The following is a 27,151-nucleotide window of genomic DNA, read 5'->3' on the forward strand; positions in this document are numbered from 1 at the left end:
ACTGAACATGGCCAAGACCAAGCTCATTGTCTTTCCACCCAAACCCACTTCTCCTCTCCCTCCACTCTCTATTTCAGTCGACAACACCCTCATCCTCCCCGTCTCATCTGCCCACAACCTCGGAGTCATCTTCGACTCCTCTCTCTCCTTCTCTGCACATATCCAGCAGAAAGCCAAGACCTGTCGCTTCTTTCTCTATAACATCAGCAAAATTCGCCCCTTCCTCTCCGAGCACACCACCCGAACTCTCATCCACTCTCTCATCACCTCTCGCCGTGACTACTGCAACCTACTCCTCACTGGCCTCCCACTTAACCATCTATCCCCCCTTCAATCCTTTCAGAACTCTGCTGCCCGTCTTATCTTCCGCCTAGACCGATATGCTCATATCACCCCTCTCCTCAAGTCACTTCACTGGCTTCCGATTAGGTACCACATACAGTTCAAGCTTCTCCTACTAACCTACAAATGCACTCAATCTGCAGCCCCTCATTACCTCTCTACCCTCATCTCCCCTTACACTCCTACCCGTAACCTCTGCTCACAGGACAAATCCCTCCTCTCAGTACCCTTCTCCACCACTGCCAACTCCAGGCTCCGCCCTTTCTGCCTTGCCTCACCCTATGCTTGGAATAAACTCCCTGAGCCCATATGCCAGGCCCCCTCCCTGCCCATCTTCAAATCCTTGCTCAAAGCCTACTTCTTCAATGTTGCTTTCGGCACCTAACCATTGTACCTCTATCCAGGAAATCTAGACTGCCCCCAATTTGATTGACTGCACTTTTTGTCCTTTAGATTGTAAGCTCCTTTGAGCAGGGACTGACCTTCTTTGTTAAATTGTACAGCGCTGCGTAACCCTAGTAGCGCTTTAGAAATGTTAAATAGTAGTAGTAGTAGTAGATGCTCTTGCCTGATCTGCAAAGGGGTGAAGCTAAGGTGGAGCAGGGCCAAAGTGAGCCATCCTCTCTCTGTGAGGGAGTCTAAAGGACACTGCCCTTCTTCCTTAATAGCACTCCCTCACAGTGTCAGATCCACCTTAAAATGAACAATTCTGGCCAAGGAGGAAGTGACACTGAAGGGGTGAAGCCAGGAATTATAAAAACTAAGGCCATAGATAGGTTAAGGAGGATCAGAGGGAGCAGTGATGCCCCAAGGCATGTGAACTGCAACTGCCAAGCTCCACTTGGAACCTTGCAGATTTTGCTCTTTGACCTAAGTAATTGCTAATGATTTCCCTGGTAATTTTGAGGACCCAGACCTGGGATAAGTAAGTGTGCTAGTGGCCCTGCAGGAGCAATGCACACATTTGTTTCATTTATAGACTAGTTTTATGTTGCCTTTATCTCCTACCTATGAATGGAACAGGACCCCCGACCTAACAGGTTAAATAAACGTTCTTTTCCTTTACCTGCAACTGATGTGACTCTGTCTTACCTGAGCTCTGGGCCTGCCCCCACATTCCCCTACACCATCAGTCTTTTCTCTCACTTTTCATTACATGGAGTTCCCTTCTAGCTGTTTTAATTATATGAACTGCTATGCTATGCTTCCATAAAGAACGGTATATCAAGTCAATAAACCATAAACTATAAATCATGTGCAGACGATGCAACCACACAGGACACAAGGAAAGCGAGGATGCCCTATCCATTGTCCCCCTGTTTAGTTGCAATGCAGTGGGTGGGGCAGAAGTGCTAGGGGGGAGTGTCGCACATGGTATTTTTCTAGCTCAGGATGCTCCTGAGGTGAAGGGAGAGCAGGACAAGGTAGCAATGTGCAGGAATTTTATTTATGTATGCATTTATTTATGAGGAACATTTCTAGTCCACTTTCCTCAAGCAGTTTACAATCAAAATATAAGACAGTCTCTCCACATATGCTTTATGAAGCAAATTTGCACCTGCTGCTAAGCAGGTACAAAGTCTGTGTGTCCAGAAGTCCCCACAGTGCTGGACATCCCCAGACTTTCAAAGGGAGACTCCAAGGGTAATCTTTTAGAAAGTGTAATTTTTCAAGCCCATAGATAACATAACTATTTCACAATCTGCCCATAAAAGACGAGAAGCAGTAACCCTCATTAGTCAAATTGTTAGTGCCCATGTGGAAATTCTACATCAAATCAATCAAACCTCTTGTTGTTTTTCTTTAATATAAATCATTCCTGTTCTTTGCTCCCAGGTCACCTTTGACACAGTAGGCCTTCCTAAAGGAACACTTTACAGGGAAAAGGATAGCCCAGGAGTATGCAGCAGATTATTCTTCATTCATTAAAATGCTTTGTCCTTTATATATTAAGAATATTAAACTGTATTACCTTATAGACATCCAGGATTCCACATTGATAGTCAAATCTAGTATAGAGTTCATTCAGCATGCTAATCACTTGCATCGGTGTACACTGGGCACAGACAGCAGTGAAGCCAACGATGTCCGAGAAAAGCATTGTGACATCATCAAACTTCCTGGCCTGGACAGACTTTCCTTCCCATAATTGTTGGGCCACATCTCCTGGAAAAATAGAATAAAGCAGATCAACGGTCGTCTTCTTCTCTTCTTCCAGAGCTTGATGCGTTCGTTCTAGTGTTGCTTTCAATTTGTCCATTCGCTTTTTCAAGCCATCTTGAGCCTTTGCCTGCTCTCCCACTAGAATGACATCACGGGTTGCATCATGGATAGGAATATCAGAAAGATGGAGGCCTCGACCTATAAGTTCATCCAATTTGTCAACACATGGCGAGCCCAAAAACAACATAGAATTTGACTCAGGTACATGGATCATCTGTCCCTTGATTTCCATTACCTGTAAAATTTAAAAAAAAAAGAGAATATAATATACATATCACTATCTATAGTGCTAATAGTGCTAACATATACAGTTCCACAGATACACGTCTGCATTCAATCCAATCATCACAATTCAAGATACTGTAGCAGACCAAACACAAAATTCAGCAGCAAAATGTGGTATGAAATTAGTCTGAAAAGAAAATCCATGTTGAGAACACTAGAATAATGGATCAGAATAATACAATAGAACAAGAATGTATAACATTTTTTACATGAAGGTATGAGACAAAGCAAAACAGTTTAGGATCTATGCAAGAAAATCAATTGTGCAGTCACCTCACGCTGCTGCCAAAATTGTTATTTGACACCTAAAAACCATGATATGCTCCTTATGCAAATATATTAATAAATGTTTAGAGATCTAAGGATCTTTATTGCTTTATTTTTAATGCTTTATTTTTGCACAATATTTAAAACATCAGTTACCAGAACTGGAGTGTTTCAACACCATGATTGCCATGTTAGTTCACTTGAATATCCCGCAACAAAGGAATATGCAGCCTAGCTCATTATCTACATTTTAAATGCAGTGTAACTGTGCTCTCTTTTAACTGACCTTTTGAAGGGTGTTTAGCTCTCAGAGGCTAGGCATACATGTCGAAAAAAACAAAAAAAAATGGAAGCACCTACAACTTCTCTATTAACCCTTACTTCTAGCACTAGGGTTGAAAAATTAAGCAATTGAAAATTTGCAGATCATTTAGAGACGGCCTCATGGTTAAGACTCGTCCTAGGACCACATTGTGCCTTGTTGAAGTAAGATGTGCCTAATGGGGGTATGTACAATAATATTATGCTCTTAGGCATGGTAAAAGGGCACTGCTACAGGATGTGCTGAGGCGTCCTGCGGTAATTTGGCCATCAGTGTGCACTACTCCTGCGGTAAGAAATATTTTTTTTTATTTCTTGCCTTGGAAGGCGTGTCTGGGGGCAGAGATTAGGTGTGCCTTTGCTAATCAGGTAGCACTGGCACATTACTGTGCACTATCCGATTACCACAAGAGTAGTGCAGGAGCCCTTACAGCCTCCTAAATTTGTGGCAGTAAGAGCTCCCAGCAGTAATGGTCATGCGCGGGAGAAATTAGTATGTGGCCATTAACAAAAATGGAGTTCCCTTCTACTTCCACCTGTTTTAATTATATGAACTGCTCTGCTCTGCTTCCATAAAGGACGGTATATCAAGTCAATAAACCATAACTCTAAAAAGTGGCTGGAACGCACGGCAAACCCATTTGCTAATCACAGTGTCGGCCTCTTCTAGCACAGCTTTACATAGGATGTAACAAAATTGCCCTGGGTGTATACGTAAGCACATAGACATGGATGAAGATAATTTTATACAACAGGACTCCTATAAAAATTCTCAAAAACATGGTTAAATTATTTTTTAGAGGGGCAAGATTTTTTTGTTAGCTCTTATTGGCATTTTATAAAGCCAACATTGGTGGCTCTATGGCTTTATAAAATTAGCTCCTGCAATAATGCCCAATAGCACACAAATTTACACCTGCTGAGTGGCACAGACCCCTGTCCTGCCCAAACTGTACCCCTAGGAATGTCGACAAACAGATCACATTAATGAAAATGTGCTCTTGGCAGGTATATTTGAACACAATCATGTATCCATGTTATGTTATAAGCACCATTTCCACAAGTAAAACATGTTCGACACATGGAAAGTGCTTTATACAATTACCCTCGAGTAACACTGAAATATAAGATTTAATAAAAAGAGTTGTCTTAAGAATTTTGTGAGAGCCTATGAAGAGTTGTGCACGTCATACAACAAAACAAATATATATCCAAATTCTGGTGTCACCTCAGTAACAGCAACACAAAATCCCTCCATTGCCAGATACTGCAAATATGCTACTCAGAAACTATTTAGCAAACAACCTATAGACAGCAGACCTGCATTATTATCAGCTGGGGCTGGTGGCAGAAGTTATTATTGAGGGCTGTGGGGAAGCAATAATAGAGACCAATTATGGGGATTTCAAGAACCCAAGAACCTGACTCTCAAGACTATTGGTCTGCCAGCTTGCAGGCACTAATGGTTGCAAAGGAAACACAGGCTTGCTGTCTATACCAAATTGTATGTGATACACCTCTCACCACTTGGAGACACAACAGTGTGTTCCTACACACTGGCTGAGAACCACTGATATAGCTATATGGATAAAGTTTAGGGGTATGCAGCTGGAAATTTTTCGTTTTGTGTCACTTACCCCAGGATTCTATATGAGTCACCCAAATTCGGATGCAGATCCCAGATCTGTGCATAAACTAAATAGCTAATTAGGTGCTAACAATCAATTATTGCAGTTAATAAGCACTTAATTGGTAGTAATTAGGAATTACAAGCAGATCTGCCCAACAACCTATTCTATAACGTGCACCTAAATTTCACCCCTGACCCAGCCATACCGCCATGGAAGCGGTATGGCTGGGTCAGGGGTGTTCAGATTTTAGGTGCGAAGATAGGTATGCAAATGCATGTATTCTAACTTCTATTAGTTAGGTGGCAGCATTTACACCAGCCTTTGGCAGGCAGAAGTGTTTGCGCTCTAAGGGGCCCTTTTACAAAGCGTCGGTAAGCCCAATGCGGGATTACCGCATGCTAACCAGGAACTACTGCTGGCCCAATGCAGCTGCCGGCGGCAGTTCTACTTCAAGCATGTGCCATTTCCGGTGTGCCGGAAAATATTTTTTGTTTTATAGCACAGTGCTAGCCCAGTGGTAATCGGGCATTGCCGCATCCTGCCCGGGTACCACCGGGTTACTGTGGGAGCTCTTAGCGCCACCTCAATGGGTGGCAGTAAGTGCTCCCCCGCATGGCCATTATTTTTTTAGGGGCTTTTTAACTGCTGCAGTAAAAAGGGCCCTGGCACACAGGAAAAATGGCCCCCGCCACTACTGCAGGGCCCTTTATCCTACAGTTTAGTAAAAGGACCCCCAAGTGAGGTGTGAAATGCTGGTTAAGCTAGTGTTCTATAAAGAACACTCTGAGGTAAATTCTATGAATGGTGCCTAAAAAATTGGCAGAGAAAAAAATCCGCTTAAGTAGTATATAGAATACACGCTTAAGCGGAGAATCACATGTAAATTTAGGTGTGGCCATTTGCACCAATGAAAATGTGGTGCAAATGCTCATGCCTAAATTTATGCACGGAGCACCACTATTCTGTTATTACACATATAACTTGAAGTCCCCCCATCCACCCCAAAATGCCAATGACCCTCTCATTTCTGCTCCCCCTCTTTTTGGAACGCACATAAATTTTAGGTGCCGAATCCATGCCCAACTTTACATGTGCTGGTCCCAATTAAATTAGTGCCAATAATTGCTTGCCAATTATTGGAACTAATTGGCTTGTTGGTTTTTTTTTTTTTTTTTTAATATTTTTATTATAAGTATGATAAATTGCACACACAAAAATCTGGAACACGCCTAAATTTGTGCGTGCAATTTATGGCGACCTTTACAGAATCAAGGGGTCTGTGCAGAACACCCTTTACAGAATACTAGTATAGCACTAATCATAACAGCGCCGGACTTTGGGCAACATTTATTAAACGTAACCCCACTGTGTTGTTTACAGGAAATTTCATTTTGTTCAGGATTTTCCAGGCGCGTTTTCATTACAGGAGCTATGTCATCAAAGAGTCTTTCAGAGAGAGCATGGAGTCTTTCAAAAGAGTGTGCACCAGGGGCGTATCTGCGTGGGGCCTCAGGGGCCTGGGCCCCCGCAGATTTCGCCCTGGACCCCCCTACCGCTGCCAACCCTCCCCCTCCGTTGCTGTCGCCTACCTTCGCTGGCGGGGGACCCCAACCCCCGCCAGCCAAGGTCCGCATCCTCCTGCCGCTGCCGGCTGCCTGTAAAAGAATTCCGTCAGCTGGCGGGGGACCCCCAACCCCCGCCAGCCAAGCCGAGGTCCTTCCATTTCTTCCACTAAAGCTGGCGCCGAAAGTTTCTTCTGAGTCTGACGTCGCTGCACGTTGTACGTGCAGGACGTCAGACTCAGAAACAGAATGAAGCTCAAAAACCCCCCCAGATATTCAATGCTGAAGCCCGGACAGGGCCGGCATTAAATATCTGGAAATATTGCCAGCAACTGAATATCGGAGGGAAATTTTCCTGGTTTTTTTCTGCTTGTTTTCATTTGAGTTTGGAATAGAACATAGGAAATGTTGTTATTTCCCATGTCATTTCAAATGAATGCACACCCCTAGTAAATTTGTGACAGCCAAAGGGCAAACATTTGTCCACTTAGACAGACACTATTAGCATGGTCAGACCAATGGTCCACCTAGCCAAGTATCCTGCTTCCAACAGAGGCCAATCCAGGTCACAAGTACCTGGCAGAAACACAAATAGTAGCCACATTCCATGCTATCAATCCCAGGGAATAGGGTTCAGATATTGACCTGTGAAACTTTCTCTCTCTCCTATGAATTGCTCATGGACTTTTTGACAGATCGGATTTTAAAAGATCAGATTTTGAAAATCAGTACATCTAAAAACTGTACAATGTTTTTCCAAAATCTAATATTTGTTGTAAGTGGCAATGAAAAGATTTCAGTGTCCAGTTGTTTTAATTCTATATATCAATTTTCAAAAGAGATGATCTCTTTGCTCTCTCACCTAATTTCTAAGCTACCTCTAGAATTCTGTTTGTATAACTTCTTTTCTCTATCGATTTCTCAAAGTGCCTGTCTTACCTGTAAATCTTGTTCCTGCAACAAATCCTTTATAAATTTAAAATTAGTCCCTTAGGGATAATTTTGATCCAATTCAAAGGCTGACAACTGTTTTCTTGCATTACAGAATAAATTGCAGTGGGCTTAAGAAACTGAGACATACATAAAAAGTAGCTGAGTACCTTGAGTTTAAAAAAAAACTCTTTTTGCAAGGAAGTCTGTGAAGTGGAAACAGCTTTGATGTTAGTTTTTTTTTTCTTTGGGTTTTTTTTTTTTGCATAGATATGCATGCTATGGTCGTGGATTACTGGAATCTTTCCCTACTGTTGCACCTTGGCTATTAGCAGTGTGCAGTAGAGAATGACACAGGGACGGGGAACCGCAGTAACCGCGAGGATGGGAACGGGGACAGAGCTCGCGGGGGCGGGGCAGGGACAGATCCCATGGGGACAGGGCGGGGATGAGGACAGAGCCCACAGGGACAAGGGCAAACTTTGTCCCCCTATCATTTTCTAGTTGGAAGGGTAGAGGGTGTTGGTGGGAAGGAGGGTTATTATAGCTGCTCATTGTTATTACTGTTTTCTATTTGTAATTTATACACAACAGTTGCACAGCATATTGTTCCTTTTATACTTTAATAAAAAGATTTAAATATAAAATCATAAGTGTTCAAGGCTTCTGTAGATGAGGACAGAGACCACAGGGAAGGGGCGGGGACGGGGACAGAACCTATGGGGACAGGGCGGGGATAGAGACAGACCCTGCGGTGATGGGGCGGGGACGGAGACAGAACCCATGGGGACGGGGACAAATTTTGTCCCCTTGTCATTCTCTAGTGTGAAGTCCAAAAAAATAAATAAATGTCATTTAGGTGAATTTTCATTTAAATATATATATTTTTACAAATTGTTGCATTACGGGAGTAGTACGGTTAGTAGTGCTCCCTCTTTCAGAAAGTTGTGAACTGTTATTGACAGAGGAAAAAAACTGAGATTGCAGAGGTTTTCCTGTTATTTCAAGCAGAAAATGGTACAAAACAATATTGCATCAAGGACTGTCTGACACAGAATAATCTGAAGAGCCTATAATTGATTCAAAATACAGCAGCTAGATTGGTAACAGAGAACAAGAAATTTCATTACACACCACCTAATTTGGTTGAATTGCATTGGTTGCCTATTAAAGTGTGGATTTATTTCAAATTGTTGTGTCTTCTCTTCAAAGCCTTCCAGGGGGGTTCCAGATTATCTTTCAAAGTTGCAGAAGTATACATCTCAATATATCTTGCATTCCTCTCAAAAATGTTGGATTTAACTTCCTTCTTTAAATGTTGTTAGGCTATCAACTACTGGGAATCAAGCATTTTGCTATGATGGGCTTTCAATCTCGAATTCGTTGCGTAATACATCTAGCTATTCATTGTTTCAGAAAGCTCTGATGACTTGGTTATTTGAGAAAAGCTATGAGCTGAATGGTAAATGAGTAGTTTAATTTTATGTTATGTTTAATTAATCTGTTTTTATTTGTGTTATATGAGTGTATGTATTGGTCATTTATTTTATTGTAAATTGCTTTAAAGCCCTGTCTGCATTGAGTGGTATATTACATTAATAACTCAAATCAATCAAATCAAATAAGAAGTGTTGGCATGTCCAATGTTGTTTCAAATGAATGTCATTTTACTTTGTTGTGCGAAGAACGTATCGCTGGAAGACTGACCCTTTCACAGGTCTATTATCATTACTAGAAGCCCGAGCCTGGGCTACCTTATTTTTGGAATCTTTATGCTGTATGACCCCTGATGTAGGCATTGAGCGATCCTTTTACTAAGGTTTGCTGAAAAATGGCCTGTGCTGGTGTAGACGTGTGTATTGGACGCGCGCAGGTCCATTTTTCAGCGCACCTGCAAAAAAGGCCTTTTTTTGGCCAATAATGGGTGTGTGCCAAATAAAAATTGGCGCATGTCCATTTTGGGCCTGAGACCTTACCGCCACCCACTGACTTAGTGATAACATCTCACGCATTAACCAGGCGGTAATCGTCAGTGCGCATACACTGCCGATTACTACTCGGTTACCGCCGAAGCCGTCCAAACCTTTTTTAAACTCTGCTAAGCTAACCACCTTTACCACATTCTCTGGCAACGAATTCCAGATTTTAATTACACGTTGAGTGAAGAAAAATTTACCACCAGGGCCACGTGGTAGCCGGACAGTAGTTCCAAATTGGTGCGCTTTGGGCGCGCGTAGGCGCCTACGTGGCTTAGTAAAAGGGCCCCAGAGTGCCGAAACACGGCCCATGTTGGGTCCATGATGTACAGCATCTATTCGTACGACTAAAGGACCTGTTCCGGATTTTGAAGGCTTTTTCTTTTTGTATTGTTTGCTGTGTGCTTTGATTCCCTCTCTGTACTGCTGGGTTTCAAACGAATGAGCATCCCTGTTAGCTATCTGTAAACTTATGTTAGTTCTCTACCTCTATAACACTCAGCAATAAAAGGCAGTATAGGAAATCCAAATAAATGATAAATGAACACTCACTACCGTACTCTGCACTAAGACACAGGCCTTCCCTGTTCCAAAACCTACTTCACAACTCACTTCTTCCGACAGGCTCTTTTCGCTGCTGTGTGCTCTCTCCTTCCTTCAAAGCACGCACGTAAACACATATAAATAATAATCTATTAGGGGTTCTGTTTTCAACAGTGTGCACAGTGCAGTGTTTTCTGTAGAAGAAAGATCTAGTTGAGGCTGAAAAAAGAGGCTGTGATGAATAGCTATGCATAGGTGCCAGAAAAAAAAGAAATCAGTATTCAAACCTGGAGCACAGACTGTGAAAGAGGCCAAAAGTGGCAAATTAGGTGATAATAAATGCATAATAAAGCATTTGTAGCCTGCCTAGCTCCCAAATACAGAATGCATTATCAGCTTCATTACCCTATGTAAGAACCTTATTATCTCTTTACTGACATAAAAAGTCAGTTGGGTGATGTTGGTCTTCTACAGAAAAACGTAGGGAAACTGCACTGACTTTTGGAAGGCCATCAGGTCAGTGCAAAGTGAGTACTGAAGACTAAAATGTTTGCCAGAATACTCTCTGAACAATTTATTTGCTCCAGTTCCACAGGAATCAATGGTGTTTATGTCCAGCACCCATAAACTATAGAAGTACCAAAGTCTTGTCACATAAAACAAAACCCCTCAATTTTAGCAACAGAAAGAATATTTAAATAAAGAAAACACACAAATATCAAGAACATTTCTATGCACACTGCCACCTAAGGTGAAGGAAGAACACTAAAGTGAGGCAACCATCCTGATCCCATACTAGAAGAGTCCCTGCGATACTGTAGTAGCCTTGTCCCTGGTCACAAAGGACATGATACTCAGTTAGCGGCAACCAGTGTTTTACTGACTGCTGCCAGTGTTAAATCCAGAAATTCAATGCCGGGCCATATCCAGGCTCCAGCATTGAATATTCAGGTATAGGGAGCCAGCCAAAATATAGCTGGTTAAGAGTACCTTTTACTAAGCCCAACACGAGCTTACCACTAGCTATACAGGAAGTATCACCAAGCTATCACAGCAACCCAGTGGTACTTCCCACCGCTAGCACACCATTATTTTCGTTGCTATAAAAATGTATTTATTTTTCTAGCGGCGGAGTGTATCCAGCGGTAATCGGGGAGTGCCATGCGCTGCCCGGTTACCCCCGGGTTAACACGGGAGCCCTTACCGCCACCGCAATGGGTGGCGGTAAGAGATCCCACCCCCGAAATGGCTGCGCAGCAAGTGTTTTACATGCCACATGGCCATTTCCTGTAGGAAAGTGAAACTTCCCTTTTACCAGCTGCAGTAAAAGGGGGCGTCGGTGCACGTGTAAAACACACGCCGACGTCAACGCCGGCCCCCTTTTGCCACAGCTTGGTAAAAGGGGGCCTATGTGAGATACTGAACACTAAACCAGCTATGAAGAACCGTATAAAATATGCAGTCCTATTTACGTGGTTAACTTAATTGGCTAAGGAGCTCTTTTACAAACCGTCGGTAAGCCCAATGTGTGCTTACCGCATGCTATCCCGGAACTACCGTAGGCCCAACGTGGCCACTGGCGGTAGGTCCTGCTCAAGCAGGCGCCATTTCCAGCATGCCGGGAAGTATTTTTTAAATTTAAACAGTGCAGCGATATCCCGGCGGTAATTGGGCATCGCCATGTGCTGCCCCGTTATCACTGGGTTAACGCGGGAGCCCTTACTGCCACCTCAATGGGTGATGGTAAGTGCTCCCCCCACATGGTCACGCGGTAAGAATACTCTTACCGTATGGCCATTTTCTTAGGGGCTTTTTACCCACTGCAGTAAAAAGGGCCCTGGCACGCAAGAAAACGGCACCCGTCATTACTTCAGGGCCATTTTTCCTGCACCTTAGTAAAAGGACCCCTCAGTGCTGACTCTGCCCCCAGAACGCCCCCAAAATAGCCAGTCTTTGATTAAGCACTAACTGGGCATTGTTAGCAGCACTAAAAAAAATGCCCAGTTAGCCCCAGACAGGTGATTTAAATGGACAGGAGCCTCTCCTGGCTGTTTAAATAATTTTGAATATCAGGCCCAAAGCTCCCATCTTTTCCCCCAATGTGAAGTGCTGGGAGGAAGCAGGGCTCACGCTGTTAGGCCATCACATCCTCTGATATATTGTGGAAAAATAATCCAATGCTTGTACTTCCTTCACATCTCTCCCCTCACTGGGATGCCGCCTGCTCCTTACAAGGTATGAGCTGTTAAGTAAATTCCCTCCATTTCTCCAAGCTCATGAAATCTTTGGGGAAGTGAGGGAGGGGACATTTCCGTCTATGCTACCAGTGTTACCAGATGTTAAAGAGCCCCTGCACTGGTTGATATGGCTCAATCCCCATACTCCACCAAACAGCTTGTATATAAGTAAGCTAATCTTTTTTTTTTTTTTTAACATGAAAACTGAATTTGATTTTATTACTAAAAAACAAAGATTTCATATTACAATTTAGGTACGATTGAGACCAATACCTTTCCAGTGTGCTAGTGTCATGAAGCCATTGAATATAGCTGCTAGTAGCCCTGGCCCGCGTACAGCGCGGCAAAGTAAGAACGGAGCCGAGGCAGAGAAGGGCTGCTAGGCGCATCCTTCCTCCCGCCGCACCCTCACCCAGGGTTTCAAGTAAGCTCATCTTAAGAATGGAGCGAAGTGCATTCCTGGGAATAAGGAGAAATACTATCAGGCTTATTTTCGAAAGAGAAGGACGCCCATCTTTCGACACAAATCGGAAGATGGGCGTCCTTCACCCAGGGTCGCCCAAATGTGCATAATCGAAAGCCGATTTTGCGCGTCCCCAACTGCTTTCCATCATGGGGACGACCAAAGTTCCCGGGAGCGTGTTGAAAGCGTAGCAAAGGCGGGACTGGGGCGTGCTTAACACATGGGCATCCTTGGCCTATAATGGAAAAAAGAAGGGCGTCCCTGACAAACACTTGGCCGACTTTACTTGGTCCATTTTTTCTTGCGACCAAGCCTCAAAAAGGTGCCCAAACTGACCAGATGACCATCGGAGGGAATCGGGGATAACCTCCCCTTACTTCCCCAGTGGTCACTAACCCCCTCCCACCCTAAAATAAACTTTAAAAATATTTTTTGCCAGCCTCTATGCCAGCCTCAAATGTCATACCCAGCTCCATCACAGCAGTATGCAGGTCCCTGGAGCAGTTTTAGTGGGTACTGCAGTGCACTTCAGGCAGGCGGACCCAGGCCCATCCCCCCCCCACCTGATACACTTGTGCTGGTAAATGTGAGCCCTTCAAAACCCACCACACACCCACTGTACCCACATCTAGGTGCCCCCTTCACCCCTTAGGGCTATGGTAGTGTTGTACAGTTGTGGGAAGTGGGGTTTGGTGGGGGGTTGGGGGGCTCAGCACACAAGGTAAGGGAGCTATGCACCTGGGAGCAATTTCCACTGCAGTGCCCCCTAGGGTGCCAGGTTGGTGTCCTGGCATGTGAGGGGGACCAGTGCACTACAAATGCTGGCTCCTCCCACGACCAAATGGCTTGGATTTGGGCGTTTCTGAGATGGACGTCCTTGGTTTCCATTATCGCTGAAAACCAGGGATGACCATCTCTAAGGACGACCATCTCTAAGGTTGACCTAAATGTTAAGATTTGGGCATCCCCGACCATATTATCGAAACGAAAGATGGACGCCCATCTTGTTTCGATAATACAGGTTTATCCGCCCTTTCCGAAGGACGTCCTGCGAGGATGCCCTCAGGAAAACTTGGGCACCCCGTTCGATTATGCCCCTCCATGTAATTTATTACTAATCTCTCCTGGAGACTGCACGTCAAGTTAGTCCTTTACCATAAGCATAGGAGCACATGCCCCAAATACTGCTTCTGTATTACTTCTGAAGCTTCACAGGACTTTCTCTTCTGTCCTTTCTTCTGCTGGGCATAGCCAACAAAATTCTTGATCCTATCTTTGGGATAACCTTTTCTCCCTTGTTCCAGAGTTCCCTCTTTTGAATAAAATCCCTTTTTCTTTTTTCTCTTTTTAGGTTCTAGCCTAGGACCAACCTTTCTCCAGGCCCAATAACCTAGCCACTGATTCTACCATACTGAAGCTTCCCAGGACTTTCCCTTCTGTCCCTGCTTCTACTGGGCATAGCATTCAAGCTTCTCAGGGTTTCTTATCCTTGATATACCCCTTTCCCTTTCTCAAGAGTTTCCCTCATTCTGTGAAATCCTTTTTCACAAGTCTGGGGCCTTTCTTCTCAAGGCTCCTAGCCTCTGTGGAGGTATTTCTCCCCCTTCCAGTCTCTTAGTGTTTTGGGCAAATCTTCCTCTCTCCCACCTGTCAGCCTTTGGAACCAGTTTTCCTCTCTCCAGGCTACAAGTCTCTTGGGACAGACCCTTTCCCCCTCTTTAGGTTCCTAGTTTGCTTTTTGACCCCCTCCCCCTTCAGCTTCCTACCTTTAACTTTAGTAAAAGGAACCCCTTCCAGCATATAATCCTGCTTTGCCTTGTACTCTAAAGTGTCCATCATCTTCCTTACTTAGCCCCCACAGCTGCTCCCTATAATGCAATCTTCCAGGGCGTAGCTTCACTACTGGTATCTAAAGCCGCAAAAGAACAAGGGGGAAGGGCAGGACTCTTGACTAGTGAAATGGTCTGGCTTTCTCATCTGAGTAACCTTCCTAGAATCTTCATTGTGCCTGCCTGTATGCCTCTACCTCCCTGAAAAGGCATTCTGTGAGGGAGTCTATAGGATGTGGCCACTTCCCCTTACGGACACTCCCTCACAGAGTCAGAACCATCTTAAAACTCATAGTCCTGCCTATAGGGGAAGTGAGACAGGAGAGGTGGAGCCAGGAGGACATGGTCCACGAAGTATAAAAGCTCAGGGCATAGCTAGGTTATGGAGGCCCAGAGGGAAGCAGCGAAGGCCCACTGCATATGTCTTCATCTCATGTCTATGAACTGCAACTACAACAGCCAGGTAGGCCAAGTTTAACTTGGGACCTTGAAGAACTGTATTGTTGACCCAGCTGGAGGCAGGCTGGTGAATATTGTTGACTAGAGACCATAGTGCATACCATGGCCTTCAGGGGCAGGACTAAGGGAGTACTTTGCTGCAAAGAACCTAGTTTATGTTATTTTCTCCCTTGCCTGTGACACTAACAGGACCCCTCATACCTGACACTTTTAAGAAGGTATTGTTTTCTGATCCCCTGAACCCGCTGTTTGGCTCTATTTTGTCTGGGCTCTGGGCCCACCCTTGCTCACGTTACCACATACTACTTTTTAAATCCCTCCCTGAATGAGAGAAGCAACAGCTGATTATAACACCTGGGACCTGCTGAGACATCAGCCCTTCACTCAGGCCTTTCCAGCATTTCTCTACTGACCCCAAGCAGCAATGCCTCTTGAAGAACTTACTTGAAGAAACCTCTACTATAATTTCCAGATTTCTAAGATAGGTAATATTTCACTTTGTAAGAAGCATAGCCTGCTTGCTTGCCCGCTGTGTGCCCCAACCAGGCACAGCATCAAACGTCAATCTATACACCATCACACTTAGGCATCATTTTATAGAATAACATGTAGCCAGAATATTGGCCTTTACATACATACATACATGCATGCAAAGCTTTTGAGTTACCCAGTTCTAAGCTGGAGATTGTAGGACAGTCCTGGATTTCTGACCACCCCATCATGGTATATTATGAGACTTCCAGCACCGATTTCAATGGGCAGGATCAGGCACTACAAATCCCATACAGCTTTAGGATGTAAGTTCAAAACTAGGACTGGCCAAAAGTCTCCAGCCTGGAACTGGGTAACTTCTTATCTATGTCCACACATACATCTGTAGTCTGCTGGATGATACCATTAGGTGGTGCTTCACCGCATAAAGGAAGAACGATATAGGACTAGTGATCTTCTTGAGGAGGGCAGCTGTGGGAGAAGGATGCCAAGTAAAGCTTTTCTAGATGAGAATAAGGGTTTTTCTTTCCATTTGGATACAAGCTGGACTTGCATGCCAATAGTTGCTCATGCTCTACATTTTCCTATGGCATTGGTGGTTTATCCGACTGTAACAACCATGTTTTTCTGTGATTGAGTGTTGAGGTTTACCCCACTGCCTCCGGTGGAGACTGAGCAAGTATGTAAATAAGATAGTGTGGAGAATTAAATTAGAGCAGGCAGGTATGGCTTTTTCTTAGATTGCGAATTCAATGTAATTTCCCTACCTCTTTCTATGATGAACTATCATCACAAAAACAATTTTGCATGTTGGAATAATGAAGTTCATGTACAGGGAAGGAAGCCACTGATGCATGTGGTGACTGAGCAGGACAGGCCTCGAATGTTTCATTCTTCCCTTATTATTGTCCTATTCAGAATCTTATGTAGTCTATGCTCCAGCTTTAAATAATAAGGGGTCAATATTCAAAGGGATTAAAACACATATAAATGTCCAGGAGAGGCCCCTGGCTATTTAAATCACTTGTCTGAGGCTAAACAGCCATAATCAGAAGCAATTAACTGGATAGTGCCACTGAATATGCCCGGTTAGCGGGTGGTTTGGGGGCAGAGTCAGCACTTATGCAGTTAAGTGCCGATATTCATCACTTAACAACATAAGCTCCGGATTCTATATAAGGTACGGCAAGTAACGAGCATTAAATTGTGCACACGGCCAATTTGCACACACTTAATTGAGTAACAAGCCAATTAGTGATTATAATTGGCCGATAACCAATTATCATCAATAATTGGTAATTGCAATTTGCACACGCTTCTTTTTAGACGTATTCTAAAAAGAGGTACATAGATGAAAAAGGGGCGCAGCCATGGGAGGAGTGTGGGCATGCCGGTGGTATCGATCACATTTACACGTGCTGTTATAGAATTTGGGAGAACACATGTACGTTTAGGCGTGGGCATTTACACCAGGTTTCCAATGGTGCAAATGGCCATGCCTAAATGTACGTGCATTCCACTATTCTATAAACCACGTCTTACTGTAGATGCAGTTTATAGAATAGCGCTAGGCGCGTTATTGCAACACGCCTACATGTTGGAAACCATATACAGAACCTAGCCCTGAGGTAACCGCATAAATAGGACTGCATAAAACACAGTCCTGTCTTTATGCGATTTTAAGGGGGTCTTTTACTAAGTGGCATTACGCCCACTACGCCCCCATTACGCTTGCTAATCTGGCACTACCGCTGGGCTACTGCAGCAGCCCGGAGGTATTTCCCACCCCCAGTGCGTGCCATTTCTGGTGCTACAAACATATTGTTTAGCGGGAGCCCTTCCCGCCACCACTCCCCCCCCCCCTGAAATAACACGGCCATTTCTTTAAAAAAAAAAAAAGATAGCCTTTTACTCGCTGTGGTAAAAGGAGGCCTCAGGACGCATCAAAAGGGACCCCAAGTACTGAATATTGCATTTAACTGCATATGTGGCCCGGCATTGAATATCCAGGAATAAAGCTGGTAGTGGCCAAAAAAAAAAATGATGACCGCAGTCAGCTGAATATCTAAATATATTTCTCAGTATATCTGAATAACCATTCACTTTGGGCTCTTTTCTGCTGTCAGAATGCGTGAATTGATCTCAAAGTTGGTGAACTTATTTATTCTTTGCACACTCATGCAAAAAAATAATTGTTTTGGAAATGCTATGTGCAGTAATTCATGAAGCTGTACCATGATTTCCCCTTCTGCTGCCACGGTAAATTTGCTTCCCTTCCGAAACTGCAATTCACATCAAGGACAGGTGCTCACACACTATAACTGTCTAATTAGAAAATTAATAACTTTGTAATTAGCCTTTAATCAAATAAAAAAACAAATCCTACACAGGTATAGGCCTGGCATTAGTTACGTGAATTAAGGATGGACGACTCAGCTGTGATAATGTCTGATCCCAATGGTGTCTTCCCAATCACAGCTGCCCCCACCTGCCAGTCTTATCAAATATGGATGAAAATCTAGCTTGGCGTGAAACTGAGCCAACCCTGACTAAGCTTCAATCTATGCTGCAGTGGAAGCTTCAAATTTTTGTCATAGGTAAAAGAGTGCAGTTATGTACGGTAATTAACGGTTATGCAAATCCTAAATTCATCCCAACCATAGGAAACAAAATGAGAGCTTTGTTGAAAGGCTGAATTTTTTAACTACCTTCCACCACTAGCCATATCAAAAATTTCAAACTATCTAGAGGTTCTGTACATTAAAATGTTTTCCTTATAAATGTCGTCAGGTGACTCAAAAATCAACAAATCTTTGCATTTTCAAAACAAAAAAGGATTTACATGCCTAGGGTTCAGTTCTGCCCTAGTCCCCATTTTTAGGGTAATTTTCAAAAGGATTTTTCTCATGTGAAGGCCTTTTTACAAACATAAAGGAGGAGATTCTATACATGGCACCTAAATGATCGGCACTGAAATCAGTGGCAACTAAGCATATTCTATAATTGGCACCTAGATTTAGGCGCCAATTACAGAATACTCTTAGTTGATGTTTCAGCACCGATATCTGTGCACATCCATTTTCGCCAATGAAAACCTGGTGTAAATCTCAGCGCGTAGATTTAGGCGCACTGGGCCATATTCTATAACTAGGTGCCTAAATTTTAGAATGCCCATGAAATGCCCATTTCCCTGCCCATAACCATGCCCCTTTTTGTATCTGCACGTTAGAGGTTCGGCACACATTGTTACAGAATACATTTAGCGATTTGTGCGCCTAAATTCTAATCAGTGCCAGTTAGTGCTCATTATTGCTTGTTAAGTGCTGTTATTAGCGCTCATTAACTTATTAAGTCAATTAAATTGCGTGCATTGTTATAGAATCAAAGCGGATCTCTAGGCATGCTGTATAGAATCCGGGGGGGAAATGACTATCATAAAATTAGCTCAAGGGTTATGTGTGTGAAAGTATGAACAGTAATCAAAAAGGCACATTTTAGGCATGTTCAGGCTTGAAATTTGGAAGGAGTGCGAGCAGAGTCATAATTTACATGCATTGTTTATAAAATATTATCAACAATCAACCAACTGGAGAAACAAATTAAGGGCCCTGTTTACTAAGCTGTGCTATGAGCGCATGCTAAAAATTAACGCATGCTAATGTTAGCATTAGAATGCGCTAACTTTTAGCACCTTAGTAAACAGGATCCTAATGCTATTGCTACCAAATAAGGAAACGTTTGTTGAATAATAAGGTGCCTCTCACTAAGGACTCCTTTGGGCTCATTTTCGAAAGAGAAGGGCGTCCATCTTTCGACACAAATCGGGATATGGGCGTCCTTCTCCCAGGGTCGCCCAAATCGGCATAATCGCAAGCCGATTTGGGCGCCCTCAACTGCTTTCCGTCACAGGGACGACCAACGTTTCCAGGGGGCATGTCAGAAGCATAGCGAAGGCGGGACTGGGGCGTGCTTAGTCCATGGGTGTCCTCGGCCGATAGTGGAAAAAAGAAGGGCGTCCCTGATGAACACTTGGCCGACTTTACTCGGTCCTTTTTTTTTTAATGACCAAGCCACAAAAATGTGCCCTAAATGCCCCTCCTTGTATTATTTTAATAAACAAATTGAAACCTCAAATTTCCTGATAAAGGCATACACTTTTTACAACCTACTGTCTTTCAAGGAGTGCCTTTCTTATCATTGGCTTCATAATTAAAGGGAGAGATGTGGTAGCCGTGTTAGTCCACATTTTTGGATTAGTTTTCGAAGGTAGCCTTTCTTCATCAGATCATCTTAAGTAGAGGAGTGTGGTAGCCGTGTTAGTCCACTCTTAAGGAGTACAAGGAGAAAAAATCCACAGACAGAATTCCCCTTGTAGTGACATACAATCCAGAGCTGGAAAAACTGAGGAAAATCATAAGAGATCTACAACCTATACTCCAGGAGGATGAATTACTGAAAGAGATATTCCCATCCCCACCAGTACTGGCCTTCCGACAACCACCCAACTTAAAACACAAGCTAATCAGAAGTAAACTTCCATCACAAACTGAAAAGGAACAGAAGGGCACACGTCCCTGTAATTTATCCAGTTGCAAACTATGCCAAAATATTTCACAGGACCCCACAGTTACCCACAAAGGAAAGATATTCAACATAAAGGGATCTTTCACTTGCTCATCTTCCAATGTGGTATATATCATTCAGTGTAAAAAATGTAACGAAGGATGCTATATTGGAGAAACAGGCCAGATGCTTAAGACAAGATTCAATTTACATAGACATCACATGAACAATACAGCCAGTAGGGCCCCCACCCCGGTGGGACAGCACTTCACAGAACCAGGACACTGTACCAGTGATTTCACAGTGAGAATACTGAAAGGTAACTTTAAAACCATACAAGAACGTAAGACCTTTGAAGTCAGAATGATTGAATATTTTAACACCCAACAGAAAGGACTTAACAAGGACCTGGGGTTCCTAGCCCATTATAAACCATAAAGCTGTATGTCTCTATTGATCACCCCACCCCTCACCTATCCACACCCATCCTGTTAGAATATCTATGATATGCTTTGATGTCCCCATGCATACCTCCGACCCACCCCCATCCTCCCACCCTGTCAGACTGTCATAGTAATGCTTGAATGTTTTCACTTATATACACTGTCAGCTAGCACATTTGCTTATTTCCGATCTGACGAAGAAGGGCAACCTTCGAAAGCTAATCAAGAAATGTATTAAGTTATGTCCAATAAAAAAGGTATCATCTTATTTTCTTTTCCATGTTTTATTTTGTTTGATTTCTATTGATAACCTTCATCAGATCAGAAATAAGCAAATGTTGATATATGTGAAACATCAAAGCATTCCAATGACAGTCTCACAGGAAGAAGATGGGGTGGGTTAAATGAGAGACAGGGAGAGCAGGGTGGATGAGGGACAGGGAGATATGCATGGTGTCAAAATATTTAATCATTCTGACTTCAAAGGTATTATGTTCCTGTATTGTCTTAAAGTTTCCTTTTAGTATTATGGTTAGAATACTAAAAGGAAATTTTAAAGCAATGCAAGACCTTTCAAGTCAGAATGATTAAATATTTTGACACCCACCAGACAGGAATTAACAAAGATCTGAGTTTTCTAGCCCCTTAAAACCCATAAAATTCTACTGCTTTGTCACCCTCTTATCACCATGCATATCTCCCTGTCCCTCATCCACTCTGCTCTCCCTGTCTCTCATTTAACCCACCCCATCTTCTTCCTGTGAGGCCGTCATTGGAATGCTTTGATGTTTCACATATATCAACATTTGCTTATTTCTGATCTGATGAAGAAGGGCATCCTTCAAAAGCTAATCAAAAAATGAATTGTTAGTCCAATAAAAAAGGTATCATCTTATTTTCTTTTCTATGTTTTATTTTATTTTATTTCTATTGATTACCTTATAATTAAGTGTAAAAAGAAAACTCCCAATCCGGGAGAAAAATGACTGATTCCAAAAAATCCCCTCCCCAATTAAATCCCAAAAATGGAGATCAAAGTGAGTGTACCTTATACATACATTAAAGTGGCTCTCTTATAAATGACTTTGGATGGGCAGGCATGTATGAAGGACAAAAATAAAACTATATAGAAGAAAGTGGCTCTGTAGAAGGTCAATTGATGTTATCCTTGCTGATTGTGTTGAACTCCACCACAGAAATTGTCCTTTTATCCAAGACCTCACCATGAGTGAAACGCAAATCCGCACCTCAAAAAACCTCGCCACTCAAAACTGGATGAAACTTACGAATCAATCATGGCACCGTTCCCACAATAAATCCTCTTTATGAATGCCTGCTCATCCAAAGACATTTTTAAGACAACCACTTTAATGTATGTATAGTGGCTTGATTTTCTAAGCTTTTCACTTGGGACGTTTTAATTTTTTTTTTAAAGGACGATAAAGATAAACACTTTGAGCACAAAACATCTAGACAATAGCCATTTTCAGAAAAAAAATACATTTTTCAGTTTTGAAAATGGCTATATTCCCCACTTGAATTTTGGACATTTTGATAATAGCTTATACAATAGCGCGTGGGTCCCTACCATCTACAAAATAGATAGCAGTAGGGGCTCGAGCGCAAATGGCCACACGCTAATGGGAATATTAGCGCATGGTCATTATTGAAAAAAATCTGAAAATCAGCCATTTTACCTTAGCGGTAAAAATGGCCTTAGCATGCGGGAATGACCCCCATAAGGGCATTCGAAGGCCACATTTTACTGCTGTTTGGGTAGAGAGCTCCTAAATTAAATAAATGACTGGTTCAGGAATTAACAAGAGAGTAGCTATTTTAGACCTAGCCCTTAGTGGAATGCAAGATATGGTATGAGAGATAACAGTGTTGGGTGGAGGGGGGGGGGGGGGTCACTTGCCAATAATGATCATAACATGATCAAATCTTACTTAATAACTGGAGAAAGGATACTAGGCAAATCTAGGGCCCTGGTTACTAAGCTATGCTGTAGGCGCGCAAACATTTTTAGCGCATGCGCTAATACTAGAGACACCCATAGGAATATATGGGTGTCTCTAGCATTAGCACATGCTAAATTTTAGCCCGCACAAAAAAACACTAGTGCACAACTGATACAATTTTAACATGGTAGCGGGGCGTGTCCAAGATGGCGACTCACACTCAAGGCTGAACGCTCTGGTGCTGCTGGATGTTGTTCTCTTTCTTTGAAATTACAAATCGGAGAGAAACCTAATGCCTCACACTAAGAGAAAAGGTGTGGTGATGAATACACCGTCGGTGCTCCTCACCTCTACGCCTCTCCAGACAACGCTGGATCGCTTCGTCGCGAGCTGCCCTAGAGGAACCGGCGTGGTGCAAGCCGCTGTGAATGATGCCGAAGGAGCGACGCCATTCCAGGCTGTTGAAACATCTCTTTCACCGCCGGAGTTTAACACCCCGCCGTGTCCTGCTCGTGAGAGAGGGGGGATGTTGGACCTGATCTCATCGGAAGGCGACGGAGACAGGCCCGAAAATGACGGCGCTACCCCAGAACGAGCAGAGGAATTATCTTTGGAGCTATCAACCCCACCGGTGGTAACGTTGGATTCAATTTGGAAGGCTATTCAGGCCCTGACAAAAATAGTGACGAATACTGCCCAGGAGACCAGACTTCTAGTGAGTAAAGTAAATACCTTGACAGAAACAGTGGAGAAAGTAAAAATTGAGTATACAACAAAGTTTGAGTCAATTGAAACAGATTTGATAACGCTGAAAGCAGTTAATATGACTATAATAAAAGATAAAACGTTGATGATGAGGAAAATAGAGCAAATTGAAAATTATAATAAACGTTTAAATCTAAGGATTCTGAATTTCCCAGTGGTAGATGTATTGCTCCAATGGAACTATTTCGAAAATACTTAATTGATATTCTGCAATATTCCCCTTCACTTATACCTCCATTGAACAAAATTTTTTATATTTCCTTGCAAAAGAAAAGTCAGGGGGAATTGAGGGAAGAAACTCAAGTTGAAGCTGGAAATAGTTTACAAGATTTAACAGCATTCTTGGAACAGTCTCTGTCAGTAATATCTCAGCGTCAAACACTTTTAATTTCTTTTGTCTTCGAGCAAGATAAGAATTCATTATTAAAACTATACTTTAAGAATTCTAAGAAGATTTTCTGTGGCTCTAGGCTTTGGATATTTCCGGATGTTACAAAGACTACACAGGATAAGAGAAAATTATTTCTATCACTGAGGGAAGAAACCAGGGCATTAGGAGCCACTTTTTTGTTGGCGTACCCATGTAAATGTTTAACCAAATATCTGAATGTTAAATACGTTTTTTTTGAACCAGATCAGTTAAAGTTTTTTTTGGAACAGAAAAAGCTCTCCAATGTGAATCCAACATAGTTTGAACATACTGTTAACATGGGATAAGAGGGTAGAACATGAGTCAGGCCATTTTCCTTTATTATATATATCTTATGTTCTCCTGGTTTAAAAGACTAACCCCCCACATGTAGTGGTCTAAGGAAGAGTAGAAACTATGATGTATAACTGTTTGGTTTATGGAAGAGAATTCTTTATTTGAATTTTACTATCTCTGTTTTTCCTGATACAATATATATATTCTTGTAAATTGTTAAACTAAATAAATAAATAAATAATAATAAAAAAAAAACACTAGTGCACCTTAGTAAACAGGGCCTTTACTGTGCTAGCATTTAACTTTCAAAGGGAAGTCTATGATAAAATGAGGGAAAAGGTTAGAAACGGGAGCAGTGGCAAAGATTAGGAGTTTTTAAAAGTTTTTTATTTATAGAAAATTATAACATTTTTCACATCTAAATTTACTTGATGCAGAAATAAGAGTAAACCTACAATTAAGAAATTACAACTATATAGTTTAGAATAAAATAAAGGAGAAATTTACTAAAGTCTTCTCGCTTTTAGCCCTCAAATGGTGAGACATCAGAAATCTAAGCGGTACAAAGGAATTATTTCACAGTAACAGGCAGAAAGCATGCATTAATTAAACTCCCGAAGTACTCTCAGTGCCCTGACTTCACCAATTTGTATAGGAAATTTATTATCTAGAAAAGCCAACAGTTGTTAACATACTGAACATTATTCACGTTAACTAAATATTTCAGAGGAAAATGCAGGAAGAATACACCTCCATTCTGAATAACTCTAACACGCAAAGCCAGGAATTGCCTACACCATTCTTGGGTTTCTTTACATACATCAGAAAAGCATCATAATTTCTTCCCCAAAAAAAGTTCATCTGGTTAGTGGTAAAACAGATTGAGGTTATGAATTTTATCTGTTTCAAAGGGAAAAGATACCAGTAGAGTCAATCGATCCTCTACATTATCTAAAGAAGTTTCTAAGATGTCAGTTATATTTAGGCTGTCTGGTGACACATCCAATGTTATTCTATTCCCTCACACATTGGTTCACAATTTGTCATTTCTTATAGGGCAAGTAATAGATCTTCATTATGGGTGGGACAGCTTCCATTGGAATTTTTTTATATTTCCAACAAATATTTTTGAAATAAATCTCTAGACGAATAAGCAAAATGAGGGAACTTTAAAAATCTCAGATTCTTAAAGCATTCTCAAGTAGTTCCTGCTTCCAGTGTAAACTAACACAATCCTGAGTGATTGTATTCTGTTCCCCCTTGTAGATCTTCAATCTTCAATTATTGAGGTTTTCCTCCTTAAGTCAGCCCCTATATCAGACATCTTAGTAGACACTATTTTAAGCTCAGTCTCCACTTGATCCTTACATTCACAGTCACATTTAAATTGGTTATAGCCTGCCAAATGGCCTTCAGTGTTATTGAAGGCAGTGGAGTTCCTCTCTGTAATACTGGCATCCTTACAAATGCCGCACCATAATAGAAGATTGAATTATCTCCAAGCCAGATCCAGGAATCGACATGGAACATACAGAGAAGGTTCCCTAAGGGCCCATGCTCCAATGATGATGAATTTGAGACAAGCAAGGAAACTGAAGCTGCTGTTGCGCCAGCTTCCTGTGGCTCTAGTCCCTGGAAGGAAATCCCGCCTGAAATCGTCAAACTCAATGCAGTCAGCTGGGGAGGAGTTCAGACTGGAGGGCTGAGCGTCAAGTTCTCCTCATAACAAGAGAGATCTCCTTCTCCCTTTGCTACAGCAAGGAGTTCCCCTGCAAATCCTAGGACCCTGAGTGTAGCATATTGAGTAATCCTCATCTGGGTAGTTGTCTAGGAAAGTGGTAAGAGCTTCTTAACTTTCCCCCTTCATTTCCCATACTTGAGGCTCAGAATAAAACCACAGGTAAATTTTCAATTGGGAGAGGAAGGAGCCAATCAACCCAGCATCATGATTCAATGGCCATCTTGGTCTCCCCTACTGCCAAAGGTTAGGAGTTTATATCAGGTGTGGACATCAATCAAAAATACCATCTTGGAAGCTCAGACTAGATGTAGTCCATGTATTAAAAAAGGCAGAAGGTTTAATCGAACATCTTAAAGAAAAAATCCAAATGAAGAAAACAGGAAACAAATTAGATGTAAAGCATTGATAAGGAAAGCAAAAGGAAAATTTGAAAAGAAGCTTGCCATAGAGGCAGAAACTCATAACAAAACCTTTTTCAGGTATGCAAAGCAAGAAGCCTATAGAGGAGTCAGTGGGACCATTAGATGATCATGGAGTAAAAAAGGTACTGAGAACAAGTGGACAAACTTTCCCCTCTGTTTGCAAAGCCACGCAGCAATGCCGACACAGCCCATTCAAAGTGTGCACCTATAGGAGCCCTTTTACCAAGGGGCAGTAAAAAGGTGACCTATGGTGGCGTTGGCACGTGGGATTGCCACGCACCGAGACCATCTTTTACTGCAGTGGGTAAAAGGGTTCTTTTTTAGGCGAGGCAGTAAATGGCCACAAGCTACTTAGAAAATTGGTGTATGACCATTTACTGCCAGATCTCTTAATGCCTACTATTTAGGAAGCGGTAAGAGCTCTGGCGGTAACACAACAGTAACTGGGCAGCATTTGGCGCTGTCCGATTACTGTCGGGCATGACTACACCCTGCCCACTGGTGCTAGAAAATAAAACAGGTTTGTAAAAGGGCCCCATAATTTTTTAATCATGCATTAGCATATTTCCCCCCTGTTTACTAAGCCATGCTAGCGGCTGCCGTGCGCTAATGCTGACACAGCCCATTCACTTGGAATAGGCTGTGTTGGCATTGCCGTGCGGCTTAGTAAACGGGGGGGGGGGGGGGTTATGTTTAAATCTTTTTTATTATCCCCAACATGGAACAAATACAACCACAATTCTAGAAGTTCACCACTGAAACATGACACAAATTTTACTATAACCTTTCCAACCCTCTATCCCTATCCCACCCCACCCTTAAACTCCCATCACCTTTCTCCCAATTAGTATATTTTATAATTTATGAGTGTACTTCCAAACTGCTTATGCTGCACCCAAATTCTGTCCCATACATGTCTCCCAACAAAAACATGTCATGGAATGGATTTTTATGCCAGTTGGATTTTTATGAGGCCATTTATACATGAAT

The 27,151-nt window shown here is 42.4% G+C and overlaps 1 protein-coding gene across 2 annotated transcripts in view; it reads right to left on the reverse strand.

Moving 5' to 3' along the window:
* Positions 1-27,151, reverse strand: part of GUCY1A2 (guanylate cyclase 1 soluble subunit alpha 2) — a 431,042-nt gene that overhangs the window by 207,890 nt on the left and 196,001 nt on the right. For both annotated transcript variants that reach the window (XM_030200255.1, XM_030200253.1), the window contains exon 5: positions 2,315-2,800. In XM_030200255.1, coding sequence (XP_030056115.1) covers positions 2,315-2,800 — 486 coding nt within the window. The remainder of the gene's footprint in view (positions 1-2,314; positions 2,801-27,151) is intronic.

This window comes from Microcaecilia unicolor, chromosome 4 (assembly GCF_901765095.1).
Source record: "Microcaecilia unicolor chromosome 4, aMicUni1.1, whole genome shotgun sequence".
NCBI lineage: Eukaryota > Metazoa > Chordata > Amphibia > Gymnophiona > Siphonopidae > Microcaecilia > Microcaecilia unicolor.